General features: G+C 49.8%; 1 protein-coding gene across 7 annotated transcripts in view; it reads left to right on the top strand.

Annotated features, from left to right (window-relative positions):
- nfic (nuclear factor I/C) overlaps positions 1 to 18,426 on the top strand; it is a 152,780-nt gene that overhangs the window by 68,337 nt on the left and 66,017 nt on the right. For all 7 annotated transcript variants that reach the window (XR_004563118.1, XM_034180197.1, XM_034180193.1 and 4 more), the window contains exon 5: positions 14,908 to 14,982. Coding sequence is in view for 6 of the 7 variants with exons in the window: in XM_034180197.1 (XP_034036088.1) it covers positions 14,908 to 14,982 (75 nt within the window). In the remaining variant the exon portion in view is untranslated. The remainder of the gene's footprint in view (positions 1 to 14,907; positions 14,983 to 18,426) is intronic.

The raw sequence follows: 18,426 nt of genomic DNA, 5'->3' as shown, positions 1-18,426 counted from the left end.
CGTAACTGGGAGGACGGAGCTTCTGTCTTCGGTCAAACAGTCTTTGTAACTGGCAAGACTGAGCTTCTGTCCTCGGTCAAAGAGTCTCTGTATCCGGCAGGACTGAGCTTCTGTCCTCGGTCAAACAGTCTCTGTAACCGGCAGGACTGAGCTTCTGTCCTCGGTCAAACAGTCTCTGTAACCGGCAGGACTGAGCTTCTGTCCTCGGTCTAACAGTCTCTGTAATCGGCAGGACTGAGCTTCTGTCCTCGGTCAAACAGTCTCTGTAACTGGCAGGACAGAGGACAGAGCTTCTGTCCTCGGTCAAACAGTCTCTGTAACCTGCAGGACTGAGCTTCTGTCCTCGGTCAAACAGTCTGTAACTGGCAGGACTGAGCTTCTGTCCTCGGTCAAACAGTCTCTGTAACCGGCAGGACGGAGGATGGGGCTTCTGTCCTGGGTGAAACAGTCTCTGTAACCGGCAGGATGGAGCTTCTGTCCTCAGTCTAACAGTCTCTGTAATCGGCAGGACTGAGCTTCTGTCCTCGGTCAAACAGTCTCTGTAACTGGCAGGACAGAGGACAGAGCTTCTGTCCTCGGTCAAACAGTCTCTGTAACCTGCAGGACTGAGCTTCTGTCCTCAGTCAAACAGTCTCTGTAACCGGCAGGACGGAGCTTCTGTCCTCGGTCAAACAGTCTCTGTAACCGGCAGGACGGAGCTTCTGTCCTCGGTCAAACAGTCTCTGTAACCGGCAGGACGGAGCTTCTGTCCTCGGTCAAACAGTCTCTGTAACTGGCAGGACGGAGCTTCTGTCCTCGGTCAAACAGCCTCTGTAACTGGCAGGACGGAGGACAGAGCTTCTGTCCTCAGTCAAACAATCTCTGTAACCTGCAGGACTGAGCTTCTGTCCTCAGCCAAACAATCTCTGTAACCTGCAGGACTGAGCTTCTGTCCTCAGCCAAACAGTCTCTGTAACCTGCAGGACTGAGCTTCTGTCCTCGGTCAAACAGTCTCTGTAACCGGCAGGACAGAGCGTCTGTCCTCGGTCAAACAGTCTCTGTAACCGGGAGGACTGAGCGTCTGTCTCCGGTCAAACAGTCTCTGTAACCGGCAGGACGGAGGATGGAGCTTCTGTCCTCGGTCAAACAGTCTCTGTAACCGGCAGGGCAGAGCTTCTGTCCTTGGTCACACAGTTTCTGTAACTGGCAGGACAGAGGACGGTGCTTCTGTCCTCGATCAAGCAGTCTTTGTAACTGGCAGGACGGAGCTTCTGTCCTCGGTCAAACGGTCTCTGTCACTGATAAATGGAGGACTGATCTTCTGTCCTCGGTCAAACAATCTCCATAACCGGCTGGACGGAGGACGGAGCTTCTGTCGTCGGTCAGACAGTCTCCGTAACCGGCAGGACGGAGGACGGAGCTTATGTCCTCAGTCAAACAGTCTCTGTAACCGACAGGACGGAGGACGGCACTTCTGTCCTCGGTCAAACAGTCTTTGTAACTGGCAAGACTGAGCTTCTGTCCTCGGTCAAACAGTCTTTGTAACTGGTAAGACGGAGGTTATGTCCTCAGTCAAAGAGTCTCTGTAACTGGTAAGACGGAGGTTATGTCCTCAGTCAAACAGTCTCTGTAATCAGCAGGATGGAACTTCTGTCCTCGGTCAAATGGTCTCCATAACTGGCAGGATGGAGGACGGCGCTTCTGTTCTCGGTCAGTCTGTAACTGATAAATGGAGGACTGCTCTTCTGTCCTCGGTCAAACAATCTCCATAACCGGCTGGACGGAGGACGGAGCTTCTGTCGTCGGTCAAACAGTCTTTGTAACTGGCAAGACTGAGGTTCTGTCCTCAGTCAAAGAGTCTCTGTAACTGGTAAGACGGAGGTTATGTCCTCAGTCAAACAGTCTCTTTAATCAGCAGGATGGAGCTTCTGTCCTCGGTCAAATGGTCTCCATAACTGGCAGGATGGAGGACGGCGCTTCTGTTCTCGGTCAGTCTGTAACCGGCAGGATGGAGCTTCTGTCCTTGGTCAAACAGTCTCCGTAACTGGGAGGACGGAGCTTCTGTCTTCGGTCAAACAGTCTTTGTAACTGGCAGGACGGAGCTTCTGTCCTCGATCAAACGCTGTCTGGAACTAGCAGTACGGAGCTTCTGTCCTCGGTCAAACAGTCTCTGGAACTGGCAGGACGGCGCTTCTGTCCTCGATCAAACAGTCTCTGTAACCGGCAGGACTGAGCTTCTGTCTTCAGTCAAACAGTCTCTGTAACCGGCAGGACTGAGCGTCTGTCCTCGGTCAAACAGTCTCTGTAACCGGGAGGACTGAGCGTCTGTCCTCGGTCAAACAGTCTCTGTAACCGGCAGGACGGAGGATGGAGCTTCTGTCCTCGGTCAAACAGTCTCTGTAACCGGCAGGGCAGAGCTTCTGTCCTTGGTCACACAGTTTCTGTAACTGGCAGGACAGAGGACGGTGCTTCTGTCCTCGATCAAGCAGTCTTTGTAACTGGCAGGACAGAGGACGGTGCTTCTGTCCTCGATCAAGCAGTCTTTGTAACTGGCAGGACAGAGGACGGTGCTTCTGTCCTCGATCAACCAGTCTTTGTAACTGGCAGGACAGAGGACGGTGCTTCTGTCCTCGATCAAGCAGTCTTTGTAACTGGCAGGACGGAGCTTCTGTCCTCGGTCAAACAATCTTTGTAACTGGCAAGACTGAGCTTCTGTCCTTGGTCAAACAGTCTTTGTAACTGGCAAGACTGAGCTTCTGTCCTCGGTCAAACAGTCTTTGTAACTGGCAAGACTGAGCTTCTGTCCTCGGTCAAAGAGTCTCTGTATCCGGTAAGACGGAGCTTATGTCCTCAGTCAAACAGTCTCTTTAATCAGCAGGATGGAGCTTCTGTCCTTGGTCAAACAGTCTCCGTAACTGGGAGGACGGAGCTTCTGTCCTCGGTCAAATGGTCTCCATAACTGGCAGGACGGAGCTTCTGTCCTCCGTCAAACACTGTCTGGAACTAGCAGTACGGAGCTTCTGTCCTCGGTCAAACAGTCTCTGTAACTGGCAGGACGGCGCTTCTGTCCTCAATCAACCAGTCTCTGTAACCGGCAGGACTGAGCTTCTGTCTTCGGTCAAACAGTCTCTGTAACCGGGAGGACTGAGCGTCTGTCCTCGGTCAAACAGTCTCTGTAACCGGGAGGACTGAGCGTCTGTCTTCGGTCAAACAGTCTCTGTAACCGGCAGGACTGAGCGTCTGTCTTCGGTCAAACAGTCTCTGTAACCGGCAGGACGGAGGATGGAGCGTCTGTCTTCGGTCAAACAGTCTCTGTAACCGGCAGGACAGAGGACGGTGCTTCTGTCCTCGATCAAGCAGTCTTTGTAACTGGCAGGACAGAGGACAGTGCTTCTGTCCTCGATCAAGCAGTCTTTGTAACTGGCAAGACTGAGCTTCTGTCCTCGGTCAAACAGTCTCTGTAACCGGCAGGACAGTGCGTCTGTCCTCGGTCAAACAGTCTCTGTAACCAGCAGGACTGAGCTTCTGTCCTCAGTCAAACAGTCTCTGTAACCAGCAGGACTGAGCGTCTGTCCTCGTTCAAAGAGTCTCTGTATCCGGTAAGACGGAGCTTATGTCCTCAGTCAAACAGTCTCCGTAACCGGCAGGACGGAGGATGGAGCTTCTGTCCTCGGTCTAACAGTCTCTGTAATCGGCAGGACTGAGCTTCTGTCCTTGGTCAAACAGTCTTTGTAACTGGCAGGACGGCGCTTCTGTCCTCGGTCAAACAGTCTCTGTAATCCGCAGGACAGAGCTTCTGTCCTTGGTCAAACAGTCTCCGTATCCGGCAGGACAGAGTTCAGAGCTTCTGTCTTTGGTCAAACAGTCTCTGTAACCGGCAGGACGGAGGATGGAGCTTCTGTCCTCGGTCTGTCCTCGGTCAAACAGTCTCTGTACCCGGCAGGGCAGAGCTTCTGTCCTTGGTCACACAGTTTCTGTAACTGGCAGGACAGAGGACGGTGCTTCTGTCCTCGATCAAGCAGTCTTTGTAACTGGCAGGACAGAGGACGGTGCTTCTGTCCTCGATCAAGCAGTCTTTGTAACTGGCAGGACAGAGGACGGTGCTTCTGTCCTCGATCAACCAGTCTCTGTAACTGGCAGGATAGAGGACGGTGCTTCTGTCCTCGATCAAGCAGTCTTTGTAACTGGCAGGACGGAGCTTCTGTCCTCGGTCAAACAATCTTTGTAACTGGCAAGACTGAGCTTCTGTCCTTGGTCAAACAGTCTTTGTAACTGGCAAGACTGAGCTTCTGTCCTCGGTCAAACAGTCTTTGTAACTGGCAAGACTGAGCTTCTGTCCTCGGTCAAAGAATCTCTGTATCCGGTAAGACGGAGCTTATGTCCTCAGTCAAACAGTCTCTTTAATCAGCAGGATGGAGCTTCTGTCCTCGGTCAAATGGTCTCCATAACTGGCAGGATGGAGGACAGCGCTTCTGTTCTCTGTCAGTCTGTAACCGGCAGGATGGAGCTTCTGTCCTTGGTCAAACAGTCTCCGTAACTGGGAGGACGGAGCTTCTGTCCTCGGTCAAATGGTCTGCATAACTGGCAGGACGGAGCTTCTGTCCTCCGTCAAACACTGTCTGGAACTAGCAGTACGGAGCTTCTGTCCTCGGTCAAACAGTCTCTGTAACTGGCAGGACGGCGCTTCTGTCCTCAATCAAACAGTCTCTGTAACCGGCAGGACTGAGCTTCTGTCTTCGGTCAAACAGTCTCTGTAACCGGGAGGACTGAGCGTCTGTCCTCGGTCAAACAGTCTCTGTAACCGGGAGGACTGAGCGTCTGTCTTCGGTCAAACAGTCTCTGTAACCGGGAGGACTGAGCGTCTGTCTTCGGTCAAACAGTCTCTGTAACCGGCAGGACTGAGCGTCTGTCTTCGGTCAAACAGTCTCTGTAACCGGCAGGACGGAGGATGGAGCGTCTGTCTTCGGTCAAACAGTCTCTGTAACCGGCAGGACAGAGGACGGTGCTTCTGTCCTCGATCAAGCAGTCTTTGTAACTGGCAGGACAGAGGACGGTGCTTCTGTCCTCGATCAAGCAGTCTTTGTAACTGGCAGGACAGAGGACGGTGCTTCTGTCCTCGATCAACCAGTCTTTGTAACTGGCAGGACAGAGGACGGTGCTTCTGTCCTCGATCAAGCAGTCTTTGTAACTGGCAGGACGGAGCTTCTGTCCTCGGTCAAACAATCTTTGTAACTGGCAAGACTGAGCTTCTGTCCTTGGTCAAACAGTCTTTGTAACTGGCAAGACTGAGCTTCTGTCCTCGGTCAAACAGTCTTTGTAACTGGCAAGACTGAGCTTCTGTCCTCGGTCAAAGAGTCTCTGTATCCGGTAAGACGGAGCTTATGTCCTCAGTCAAACAGTCTCTTTAATCAGCAGGATGGAGCTTCTGTCCTCGGTCAAATGGTCTCCATAACTGGCAGGATGGAGGACAGCGCTTCTGTTCTCTGTCAGTCTGTAACCGGCAGGATGGAGCTTCTGTCCTTGGTCAAACAGTCTCCGTAACTGGGAGGACGGAGCTTCTGTCCTCGGTCAAATGGTCTGCATAACTGGCAGGACGGAGCTTCTGTCCTCCGTCAAACACTGTCTGGAACTAGCAGTACGGAGCTTCTGTCCTCGGTCAAACAGTCTCTGTAACTGGCAGGACGGCGCTTCTGTCCTCAATCAAACAGTCTCTGTAACCGGCAGGACTGAGCTTCTGTCTTCGGTCAAACAGTCTCTGTAACCGGGAGGACTGAGCGTCTGTCCTCAGTCAAACAGTCTCTGTAACCGGGAGGACTGAGCGTCTGTCTTCGGTCAAACAGTCTCTGTAACCGGCAGGACTGAGCGTCTGTCTTCGGTCAAACAGTCTCTGTAACCGGCAGGACGGAGGATGGAGCGTCTGTCTTCGGTCAAACAGTCTCTGTAACCGGCAGGACAGAGGACGGTGCTTCTGTCCTCGATCAAGCAGTCTTTGTAACTGGCAGGACAGAGGACGGTGCTTCTGTCCTCGATCAAGCAGTCTTTGTAACTGGCAAGACTGAGCTTCTGTCCTCGGTCAAACAGTCTCTGTAACCGGCAGGACAGTGCGTCTGTCCTCGGTCAAACAGTCTCTGTAACCAGCAGGACTGAGCTTCTGTCCTCGGTCAAACAGTCTCTGTAACCAGCAGGACTGAGCGTCTGTCCTCGTTCAAACAGTCTGTGTAACCGGCAGGGCAGAGCTTCTGTCCTTGGTCACACAGTTTCTGTAACTGGCAGGACAGAGGACGGTGCTTCTGTCCTCGATCAAGCAGTCTTTGTAACTGGCAGGACGGAGCTTCTGTCCTCGGTCAAACAGTCTTTGTAACTGGCAAGACTGAGCTTCTGTCCTCGGTCAAACAGTCTTTGTAACTGGCAAGACTGAGCTTCTGTCCTCGGTCAAAGGGTCTCTGTATCCGGTAAGACGGAGCTTATGTCCTCAGTCAAACAGTCTCCGTAACCGGCAGGACGGAGGATGGAGCTTCTGTCCTCGGTCTAACAGTCTCTGTAATCGGCAGGACTGAGCTTCTGTCCTTGGTCAAACAGTCTTTGTAACTGGCAGGACGGCGCTTCTGTCCTCGGTCAAACAGTCTCTGTAATCCGCAGGACAGAGCTTCTGTCCTTGGTCAAACAGTCTCCGTATCCGGCAGGACAGAGTTCAGAGCTTCTGTCTTTGGTCAAACAGTCTCTGTAACAGGCAGGATGGAGTACGGCGCTTCTGTCTTTGAAACTGGCAGGACGGAGCTTTTGTCCTCGGTCAAACAGTCTTCGTAACTGGCAGGACGGAGCTTCTGTCCTCAGCCAAACAGTCTCCGTAACCGGCAGGATGGAGTACGGCGTATTGGTCCTCCGTTAAATAGTCTCTGTAACCAGCAGGATGGAGGACTGCACTTCTGTCCTCAGTCAAACAGTCTCTGTAATCAGCAGGACAGAGCTTCTGTCCTTGGTCAAACAGTCTCCGTAACCGGCAGGACAGAGGACGGAGCTTCTGTCCTCAACCAAACAGTCTCCATAACCGGTAGGACGGAGGTTCTGTTCTCGGTCAAACAGTCTCCGTAACCGGCAGGACGGAGCTTCTGTCCTCGGTCAAACAGTCTCCATAACCGGCAGGACGGAGCTTCTGTCCTCGGTCAAACAGTCTCTGTCACTGGCATGAAGGATTGCATTTTCGATTTTTGAGACATATTGCTTTAAGTTTTCTGTCTTGACGCTTTGATGTCTTCCTTGGTCTACCAGTATGTTTGCCTTTAACAACCTTCCCATGTTGTTTGTATTTGGTCCAGAGTTTAGACACAGCTGACTGTGAACAACCAACATCTTTTGCAACATTGCGTGATGATTTACCCTCTTTTAAGAGTTTGATAATCCTCTCCTTTGTTTCAATTGACATCTCTCGTGTTGGAGCCATGATTCATGTCAGTCTACTTGGCGCAACAGCTCTCCAAGGTGTGATCACTCCTTTTTAGATGCAGACTAATGAGCAGATCTGGTTTGATACACGTGTTAGTTTTGGGGTTGAAAATTTACAGGGTGATTCCATAATTTTTTCCTCAGAATTGAGTGAGTCCATATTTTTTTCCCTCTGCTTGGTCTAAAAAAGTAACCGTTACTGACTGCCACAATTTTTTTTTTTCCTGATTTCTTATAGTGTTTCTTAAAGCCATAAAGTTGCCATTTGTAATGACTTTAGTTTTGTGTCATGTTTGTGATCTGCTTGTTTTCTACAAAATTAAACAACTGAATGAACATCCTCCGAGGCCGGTGATTCCATAATTTTTGCCAGGGATTGTAGTAGTGTGGCATTCAGTCAGTGAGTTTGTCAGTTTTGCAGCCAGCACTTGTTGAACATGCTTTTCTCTTTGAAAGCCTGAGGAAAATGGGACGTTCAAGACATTGTTCAGAAGAACAGCGTAGTTTGATTAAAAAGTTGATTGGAGAGGGGAAAACGTATACGCAGGTACAAAAAATTATAGGCTGTTCATCTGCAATGATCTCCAATGCTTTAAAATGGACAAAAAACCAGAGACGCGTGGAAGAAAACAGAAAATAACCATCAAAATGGTTAGAAGAATAACCAGAATGGCAAAGGCTCACCCATTGATCAGCTCCAGGATGATCAAAGAGTCTGGAGTTACCTGTAAGTGCTGTGACAGTTAGAAGATGCCTGTGTGAAGCTAATTTATTTGCAAGAATCCCCCGCAAAGTCCCTCTGTTAAATTAAAGACATGTGCAGAAGAGGTTACAATTTGCCAAAGAACACATCAACTGGCCTCAAGAGAAATGGAGGAATATTTTGTGGACTGATCAGTAAAATTGTTCTTTTTGGGTCCATGGGCCACAGACAGTTTGTGAGATGACCCCCAAACTCTGAATTCAAGCCACAGTTCACAGTGAAGACAGTGAAGCATGGTGGTGTAAGCATCATGATATGGGCATGTTTCTCCTACTATGCTGTTGGGCCTATATATCGCATACCAGGTATCATGGATCAGTTTGGATATGTCAAAATACTTGAAGAGGTCATGTTGCCTTATGCTGATGAGGACATGCCCTTGAAATGGGTGATTCAACAAGACAGTGACCCCAAGCACACTAGTAAATGAGCAAAATCTTGGTTCCAAACCAACAAAATTAATGCCTTGCAGATGTGAAGAAATTATGAAAAACTGTGGTTATACAACTAAATACTAGCTTAGTGATTCACAGGATTGCTAAAAAAGTAGTTTGAACATAATAGTTTTGAGTTTGTAGCATCAACAGCAGATGCTACTGTTATTGTGAACACCCCTTTTCTACTTTTTTACTAATAGCCCAATTTCATAGCCTTAAGAGTGTGCATATCATGAATGCTTGGTCTTGTTGGATTTGTGAGACTCTACTGAATCTACTGGTACCTTGTTTCCCATGTAACAATAAGAAATATACTCAAAACCTGGATTAATCTTTTTAGTCACATAGCAGTACTATCACTACTGTATGTTGCGGACAACTACTGTTGCAGTAATTGCCCTCAACACTTCTTGGTCAACCAAGGAAAAGACACTTTGCCTTTCACCAACAAATCAAACCATTTGGATCAAATTTTGGAAAGAACATAACTTTTATGCAAAGCGACCAAGATAACTGAAACTTTGGGGAAATGGTTGTATACAGGCTGAAGTTTAAGGTTTGAAGACTAAAGTTTGTCGAGTTTATTCATCACTCACTCACTCACTCATCTTCAACCGCTTATCTTGGATTGGGTCACGGGAGCAACAGCTCCAGCAGGGATCCCAGACTTTCCTTTCACGGGCCACATTGACCACCTTTGACTGGGGGATCCCGAGGCATTCCCAGGCCCGTGTGGAGATATAATCTCTCCACCTGGTCCTGGGTCTTTCCAGGGTCTCCTCCCAGATGGACGTGCCTGGAACACCTCCCTGGTGAGGTGCCCAGGGGGCATCCTTACCAGATGCCCGAACCACCTCAGCTGGCTCCTTCCAACATGAAGGCACATTGGCTCTACTCCGAGCTTGCCACGGATAACCAAACTTCTCACCCTGTCTGTAAGGGAGACACCAGCCACCCTCCTGAAGAAGCGCATTTCAGCCACTTGTACCCGCGATCTAGTTCTTTCAGTCATGACCAACCCTCATGACCATAGGTGAGAGTAGGAACGAAGATTGACCAGTAGATCGAGAGCTTCACCTTTTGGCTCAGCTCCCTTTTTGTCACAACAGTACGGTAGAGCAAATGCAACACCACCCCTGCTGTGCCAATTCTTCGGCCAGTCCCACGCTCCGTTGTCCGCTCACTCGTGAACAAGACCCTGAGGTACTTGAACGCCTTCACTTGGGGCAAGACCTCATTCCCTACCCGCAGTAGGCAATCCATCAGTTTCCTGCTGAGAATCATGGCCTCAGATTTAGAGGTGCTGATCCTCATCACAGCCACTACACACTCGGCTGCGAACTGATCCATTGAGTGTTGGAGGTCACAGGCCGATGAAGCCAAGAGGACCACATCATCTGCATAAAGCAGTGAAGAGACCCTGAGCCCACCAAACTGGAAATCCTCCTCCCCGACTATGCCTCAATATCCTGTCCGTGAATATCATAAACAGGTTGGTGAGAAGGCGCAGCCCTGGCGGAGGCCAATCCCCACCGGAAACGAGTCCAACTTACTGCAGAGCACCCAAACACAGCTCTCGCTTTGTGAGTACAGAGATTGGATGGCCCTGAGAAGGGACCCCCCTCACTCTATACTCCCGTAGCACCTCCCACAGTATCTCCCGGGGTAACTGATCATATGCCTTCTCCAAGCCCACAAAACACATGTAGACTGGATGGGCATACTCCCAGGCGCCCTCCAGGATCCTTATGAGAGTGAAGAACTGGTTGGTTGTTCCACGACCAGGACGGAACCCGCATTGTTAAACCCGCATAGCTAAACTGCAGGATTGTCTTACAGACATAAAGACATGGATGACCTCTAATTTCCTGCTTTTAAACTCAGATAAAACTGAAGTTATTGTACTTTGCCCCACAAATCTTAGAAACATGGTGTCTAACCAGATCCTTACTCTGGATGGCATTACCCTGACCTCTAGTAATACTGTGAGAAATCTTGGAGTCATTTTTGATCAGGATATGTCATTCAAAGCGCATATTAAAGAAATATGTAGGACTGCTTTTTTGCATTTACGCAATATCTCTAAAATTAGAAAGGTCTTGTCTCAGAGTGATGCTGAAAAACTAATTCATGCATTTATTTCCTCTAGGCTGGACTATTGTAATTCATTATTATCAGGTTGTCCTAAAAGTTCCCTGAAAAGCCTTCAGTTAATTCAAAATGCTGCAGCTAGAGTACTAACGGGGACTAGAAGGAGAGAGCATATCTCACCCATATTGGCCTCTCTTCATTGGCTTCCTGTTAATTCTAGAATAGAATTTAAAATTCTTCTTCTTACTTATAAGGTTTTGAATAATCAGGTCCCATCTTATCTTAGGGACCTCATAGTACCATATCACCCCAATAGAGCGCTTCGCTCTCAGACTGCAGGCTTACTTGTAGTTCCTAGGGTTTGTAAGAGTAGAATGGGAGGCAGAGCCTTCAGCTTTCAGGCTCCTTTCCTGTGGAACCAGCTCCCAATTCGGATCAGGGAGACAGACACCCTCTCTACTTTTAAGATTAAGCTTAAAACTTTCCTTTTTGCTAAAGCTTATAGTTAGGGCTGGATCAGGTGACCCTGAACCATCCCTTAATTATGCTGCTATAGACTTAGACTGCTGGGGGGTTTCCATGATGCCCCTCCCTGAGCCTGGTTCTGCTGGAGGTTTCTTCCTGTTAAAAGGGAGTTTTTCCTTCCCACTGTCGCCAAGTGCTTGCTCACAGGGGGTCGTTTTGACCGTTGGGGTTTTTCTGTAATTATTGTATGGCTTTTGCCTTACAATATAAAGCGCCTTGGGGCAACTGTTTGTTGTGATTTGGCGCTATATAAATAAAATTGATTTGATTTGATTGTTCCTCTTACATCAGAGGTTTGACTTTCGGCCGAACCCTCCTTTCCAGCACCCTGAAGTAGACTTTACTAGGGAGGCTCCTACAGGCTAACTATAGGCTCCTGTAGTTGGCAGACACTCTCTGGTCCCCTTTTTTAAATATGGCGACCACCACCCCAGTTTGCCACTCCTTAGGCACTGGCCCAGACCTCAACGCAATGTTGAAGAGATGTCTCATCCGTGACAGTCCCTCCACACCCAGAGCCTTCAGCATTTCTGGATGGATCTCATCAACCCCCCAGGGCCTTGCCACTGTGGAGTTGTTTGACTACCTCAGTGTCTTCGTCCAGGGAAATTGATGATGATTGCGCTCCAGTCTGATGCAGGAGTTCCTCAGTGTTCTTTCCAGTGTCGGATTACAATCCTCAGTTCAGGTCAACAGAGTCTCATCCTTACTGTAGACACTTGGATGGTTCCGTTTTCCCCTCCTGACTGTGTCTCACGGTCCGCCAGAAGTACCTTTGTGCCGACCGAAAGTCCTTCTCCATGGTTGCTCTGAACTCCTCCCACACCTGCTGCTTTGCCTCCCCCACAGCAGAGGCTGCTGCCGTTCGGGCCTATTGGTACCTTGCAACTGCCTCCGGAGTCCTCTGCAAAGTATATTAAACTTTTAATGGATTCTGGGGGGGTTGGGGGGGGGGCACTCTGAATTAAAACATGCCCAAATACTGATGATAAGTAGATCAGTTAAGGTGTTTTGTATTGCCCCATACATTGTGGACCAGTTCGACCTGTGGCGGTTTTGGCATTCTAAAGCACTATGGACCAGTTAAAATAGATTTTGTCCAAAATGATCCAGCACAGGAGAAGCCCATGGACACGCCCATGTTTCACCTGGCTGCAGCAGGGTACTGTTTGTCTCCCTGGGTGGTTGCCATCTAGGACCTGGGGTGGTCTCATGGTGTGGTGGATGATATGCCACCACGTGCTCTTAGAGTAGACTTGAAGATGGAGCCCTAGAGTCAGCAAACATCCTCCTTCTAAACTCAGAGAAGCCTGAGGTGATGCTGGTAGCAGTTAGGTCAGTTTGCATCGTTAGCAGATACGTGTCTAAATGCTCACAATGAAAAAGCGAAGAATCAGGGTACCGTTTATTTAGCTCCAGTTTGACCTTTGACCTGCTTATCACTTCACATTCCAAGGATTCAGTCTGTTATTCAATTCTATTTGTTCAGTTAATTGCATTATCATCATGTTTTCATTCACTCTGGCTTCAACATACACACATGCAGACACACAGTGACTACGTTTACATGCCGTTAATATTCGGGTTAAGGTCAATATTCTGGTTTCTGAATCATTAGGAATAACCCGTTTACATGCTTAAGCAGATACTCCTGTATACATGGTCACTGATATCATTTGGAATATCCCCATCTAAACAGCGACGCACGTCGTCCACCAGTGCTTGATTTGATCTGGCGTTCGTGCAAATCCTGCTTCGTGTAAAGCCCCTCACTACACACTTTTCTCAAACAGGCATTAACATTTTCTCATTTTTCTGTCCTGCGGGCTGCTTCCACATTAAAACAGCGAGCGTCTCTGGACCTGTTGCCAGATTTGGCGCAGCTACGCACAGAAGAGAGGGGGTGGTGAGAGTGGTCCGTTGCTGCGTTTACGGAGCCGCAGATGGTAAGCGCATCGGAAGCAGAGCAATCACGGTGATATGCCGACCGGTGCTGCGACCGGTCCGCCTGATAAGGACGCAGAACACAATGCGCTGTTTACAGCTGCTTCTGTGGTGTCCGGTGGGTTGCACGCGCCGCATACAAGTAGTTGCTGTACTCAAAAGACCAAGATTCCTTGCGGATAGGACATGCGCAGAACACAAAATAATGTTCCTTTCTATGGGGATATCCCGATGCGCGTTTATATGACCTGATATTCGGGTTAGAAAAGGAGTAACCCAGGGGTCTTATTCGGGTTTTTAAAAACCGGAATATGAGCATATTCGAGTTTTTGCGGGTGTTTATATGGCCGTGTGCAACCGGGTTATTGCCAATATTCCGGTTATGAAAGGGTTATTGGCTGCATGTAAACGTAGTCACTGTTTGCTGAATGAGGCCGGCTGTGGGTGTGTGTTAGGTGCCAGCAGTGTCACGTGGGTTCCAACATTTTTTTTTTTATGTCACTGGATCAGATGAGGAAACAGTGAAGACCTAGATCTCATTTCCCAGCCATGAAAAAACTTGACCTTTATATTCAGAGGTACTAAGACTCTGAGCAGATAGACACTGGTCTCTGTCCTGCTCCTGCTTTGTAAAATGTAAAATCTCACTGCTGTATTTTTCAAAATATTACAGTATTTGTCACATCTGTCCAAAAATGCATCATGAAGAGGGGGAAAATACAGGAGTCATAAAGTCTCATTCATTTTAGGAACACTGTTACCACTTCACGGAAAAAGAAGCAAGATGAGTTTAATCTTCACTTTAGCTGATGATCATCGGTGAGGTGAACATGTAATTAAATGTTTGAAAATGTGGTGCATTATGTATTTCTAATGCAAAGACCTACCTTGGATTTGGCTTGCTGAGCTGCTCTTGAGGTTCTTCTTGTCTCACACAGCCCAAACACATTATGAATTATGAAAGTCATACACCCCTTTTTATTTGAGTGTGGTCTTGTCAGCTTGAGGACATGGTTCATTAAATTCACTTGTTCTCTCAAACAAATAACATATTTCTCTCATTCAAATGTTCTTCATTTATGGTGGTTGGCATCCGGCTTAATGATGCATTACTGCCACCTTCGGCTCTGGAGTGCAGTAACAGCTTGTCATGGATGTAGCTATAGCCAACTTGTTGCCAAAGATGGCAACTTACCGTCTTGGAATATTTTTCTGTTGAGTTTGTTCTTCCACTTTCTGAGCCCAGGTAGAACCAGAACCATTCCAGTTATGGCAAAAGAAATGCTCCGCTCTTCCACAAGCACATGTTTTTCTTCGTTACAAGTGCTTGCTCGTATGTGACGTTTTTTTTGTGACCATCTGAAATGTTCTTAATGGTTTTATGTCTGCCTTTCACTGTGGTGTCTATGTGTGTGACTGTCTCATGTATGTCCTGAGGCTTGTCCCGATTGAATCACAGGCATTTTGTCATTGATCGGTATTCGCCAGGTTAACCACAACTTGTAGATCCCAGTGTGCATCGTGTCTTGCGGTGCTTCTAATGGCGCTTCCTGTCAGCTCAGCCTGCAGCGCCGCCTTTGAACACCATATGAATCATGCGGTCTGCTGCTTTCTTTCATTTGCTGCTCTCACTCTCTCTCTCTCCCTCTCTCTTGTTCTCTCCCCCCGTCATTCTCTCTCTCTCATTCTCTCCCCCCCTCCCCCTCTGTCTCACCCCCTCTGCAGAGGCAGAGCAGAACAGCAGTCCCAGTCGTACTGGAGTGGCTTCTGATCAGGAGGACAGTCGAACTGCCACCATCGGTAAAGTCAGATCTCCTCACATTTGTTTGTTTGTTTGCGTTTTCACTCTGTGAATGGTTAGAATGCTCAGGTCCAATGGGACACTTGCTCCGCCCCTGCTAATTACACCAGGTGCCTGTCAGTCAGGTAGGAGTTCATGGTTGGTGACTCCAGCTGGACCTTGGATTTAATTTTACTCTATCTATAAATTATCAACAAGGTTCTCATTTCAACAAATTCCTACAATTTAAGTCATGCTGATTGGATAAAGAGCTCATTGTGTATGATCTCTGAGAGCCACCTTTTCTAAAATACTTGTTTTTTGTTATATAGGTTTTATGTTCTTGTTCACTTTGGCCCATATTTCACGCAATAATGAACAGTACAGTAAACATCTTGACTTATAATTTAATACAGCCTTTGCCCTCTTTAACTGGACTAACTGTGCACAGTGTAACTTTTAACTGTTAATCACCAGTTCTCCAGAGAACTCACAGAGAAGGATTTTCTTAACTTTAGCTGCAGTTCATCTGGAGGTACATGAGAGACGTCGGCCTCGATTTGATGTGTTTTGTTGTATAAAAATCCTTCTCCGCTTCACAATCAGGCCAGTCATAGCTACAGAAGCCTGTCGCTGCTTCAGAGCTTTCTTGGTGGCTTCCCTCACTCATTTTCTTTTTGCAGTTTGTGAGAACAGTCTCCTCCACACACAGTTACCACACAGCTTCAAACTCTTTGTATTTCATAAAGACTTGTGTGAGTAAAGTCCATGACATGTTCATTGACTTGGAAATGTTCATGTGTTCATCCCTGATATGTGTATCTATATCTCTCTCTCTCTCATAGCATCTTTTCAAGTCTGAGATTGCAAAAGCCCCCCGAAGAAAATTGGTTAAACACCCACCCAAAGTTATCCATCCATCCATTTTCTTCCGCTTTATCCGGAGTCGGGTCGCAGGGGCAGCAGCTCATGCAAAGCCGCCCAGACCTCCCGATCCACACACACCTCCACCAGCTCCTCCGGGGGAACCCCAAGGCATGCCCAAGCCAGCCGAGAGATGTAGTCCCTCCAGCGTGTCCTGGGTCTTCCCCGGGGCCTCCTCCCAGTGGGACGTGCCCGGAACACCTCTCCAGCGAGGCGTCCAGGGGGCATCCGGAAAAGATGCCCGAGCCACCTCAACTGACTCCTTTCAACGTGGAGGAGCAGCGGCTCGACTCCGAGCTCCTCCCAAGTGACCGAGCTCCCCCTCTAGCTGCCACCTTATCGTGGTGGGGGAGTTTGCACACCCAAATGATCCTAGGAGCTATGTTGTCGGGGGCTTTGTGCTCCCTGTAGGGTCTCCCAAGGCAAACAGGTCCTAGGTGACGGGTCAGACTAAGGGCAGTTCAGAACCTCCATGACCAGTAAAAGATCAAGGACCGTGACGTCGCCGGTATGGCGGAGCCGGGGTCCCACCCTGGAGCCAGGCCTAGGGTTGGGGCTCGCGCGTGAGCGCCGGGTGGTTGGGCCTTAGCCCATGGGGCCCGGCCGGATTCAGCCCGAAAGAGTGACGTGGGCCCGCCCTCCTGTAGGTTCACCACCTGCAGAGGAGGCCATGGGGGTGGGGTGCAGAGAGGATTGGGTGGCGGTCGAGGGCGGGTGGCCCGGCGGCCCGGTCCATGCTCACAGCCCCTGGCTGTTGGGACGTGGAATGTCACCTCGCTAGGGGGGAAGGAGCCTGAGCTTGTGCGGGAGGTTGAGAGATACCAACTAGAGATAGTCGGGCTCACCTCCACGCACAGCTTGGGCTCTGGTACCCAACGCCTGGAGAGGGGCTGGACGCTTCATTTTTCTGGCGTCGCCCACGGGGAGAGGCGGAGAGCTGGGGTCGCATTGTTTATTGCTCCCCAGCTCAGTCGCCAAGTGTTGGAGTTAACTCCGGTGAACGAGAGGGTCGCGTCCCTATGCCTTCAGGTCGGGGACAGGTCTCTCACCGTTGTCTCGGCCTACGGGCCGAGCGGCAGTGCAGAGTACCCGACCTTCCTGGAGTCCCTGGGAGGGGTACTAGATAGCGCTCCGACTGGGGACTCCATTGTTCTCCTGGGGGATTTCAACGCCCACGTGGGCGGCGACAGTGAGACCTGGAGGGGGGTGATCGGGAAGCACGGCCTCCCTGATCTGAACCCGAGTGGTGTTCAGTTGTTGGACTTCTGTGCTAGTCACAGTTTGTCCATTACGAACACCATGTTCGAGCACAAGGGTGTCCATAAGTGCACGTGGCACCAAGACACCCTGAGCCGGAGGTCGATGATCGACTTTGTAGTCGTATCATCTGACCTTCGGCCACGTGTCTTGGATGCTCGGGTGAAGAGAGGGGCAGAGCTGTTGACTGATCACCACCTGGTGGTGAGTTGGATCCGCTGGGAGGGTAGGAAGCCGGTAAGACCTGGCAGGCCCAAACGTATCGTGAGGGTCTGCTGGGAACGACTGGCGGAACCCTCTGTCAGCGAGGTCTTCAACTCCCACCTCCGGGAGAGCTTCTCCCAGATCCCGGGGGAGGTTGGAGACATGGAGTCTGAGTGGACCATGTTCTCCACCTCCATTGTCGATGCGGCTGCTCGTAGCTGTGGTCACAAGGTCTCTGGTGCCTGTTGCGGCGGCAGTCCCCGAACCCAGTGGTGTACACCAGAAGTAAGGGATGCCATCAAGCTGAAGAAGGAGTCCTACTTATCTTTGTTGGTAGGTGGGACCCCAGAGGCAGCTGACAGGTACCGGCAGGCCAAGCGTGCCGCAGCCCGTGCGGTCGCAGAGGCAAAAACTCGGGTCTGGGAGGAGTTCGGGGAGGCTATGGAGGAGGACTATCGGTCGGCCTCGAAGAGATTCTGGCAAACCGTCCGACGCCTCAGGAGGCGGAAGCAGCTCTCCACCAGCACTGTTTACGGTGTGGGTGGGGACCTGTTGACCCTGACTGGGGATGTTGTCGGGCGGTGGAAGGAGTACTTCGAGGATCTCCTCAATCCCATCGTCATGTCTTCCGAAGAGGAAGACAGAGACTGGGTACTCGGAGGCGGACTCATCCATTACCCAGGCCGAAGTCACCAAGGTGGTTAGAAAGCTCCTCTATGGCAAGGCTCCTGGGGTGGATGAAATCCGTCTCTGGATGTTGTGGGGCTCTCTTGGCTGACACGCCTCTGCAACATCGCGTGGCGATTGGGGACAGTGCCTCTGGATTGGTAGACCTGGGTGGTGGTCCCTCTGTTTAAGAAGGGGGACCGGAGGGTGTGTTCCAACTATAGGGGGATCACACTCCTCAGCCTCCCCGGTAAGGTCTATTCCAGAGTACAGGAGAGGAGAATTCGACCGATGGTCGAACCTCGGATTCAGGAGGAGCAGTGTGGTTTTCGTCCTGGTCGCGGCACACTGGACCAGCTCTACACGCTCCATCGGGTGCTCGAGGGTTCATGGGAGTTTGCCCAACCAGTCCA

Source organism: Thalassophryne amazonica, chromosome 10, assembly GCF_902500255.1.
Source record: "Thalassophryne amazonica chromosome 10, fThaAma1.1, whole genome shotgun sequence".
Lineage (NCBI taxonomy): Eukaryota > Metazoa > Chordata > Actinopteri > Batrachoidiformes > Batrachoididae > Thalassophryne > Thalassophryne amazonica.
This window is presented reverse-complemented; position numbering and strand designations above follow the sequence as displayed.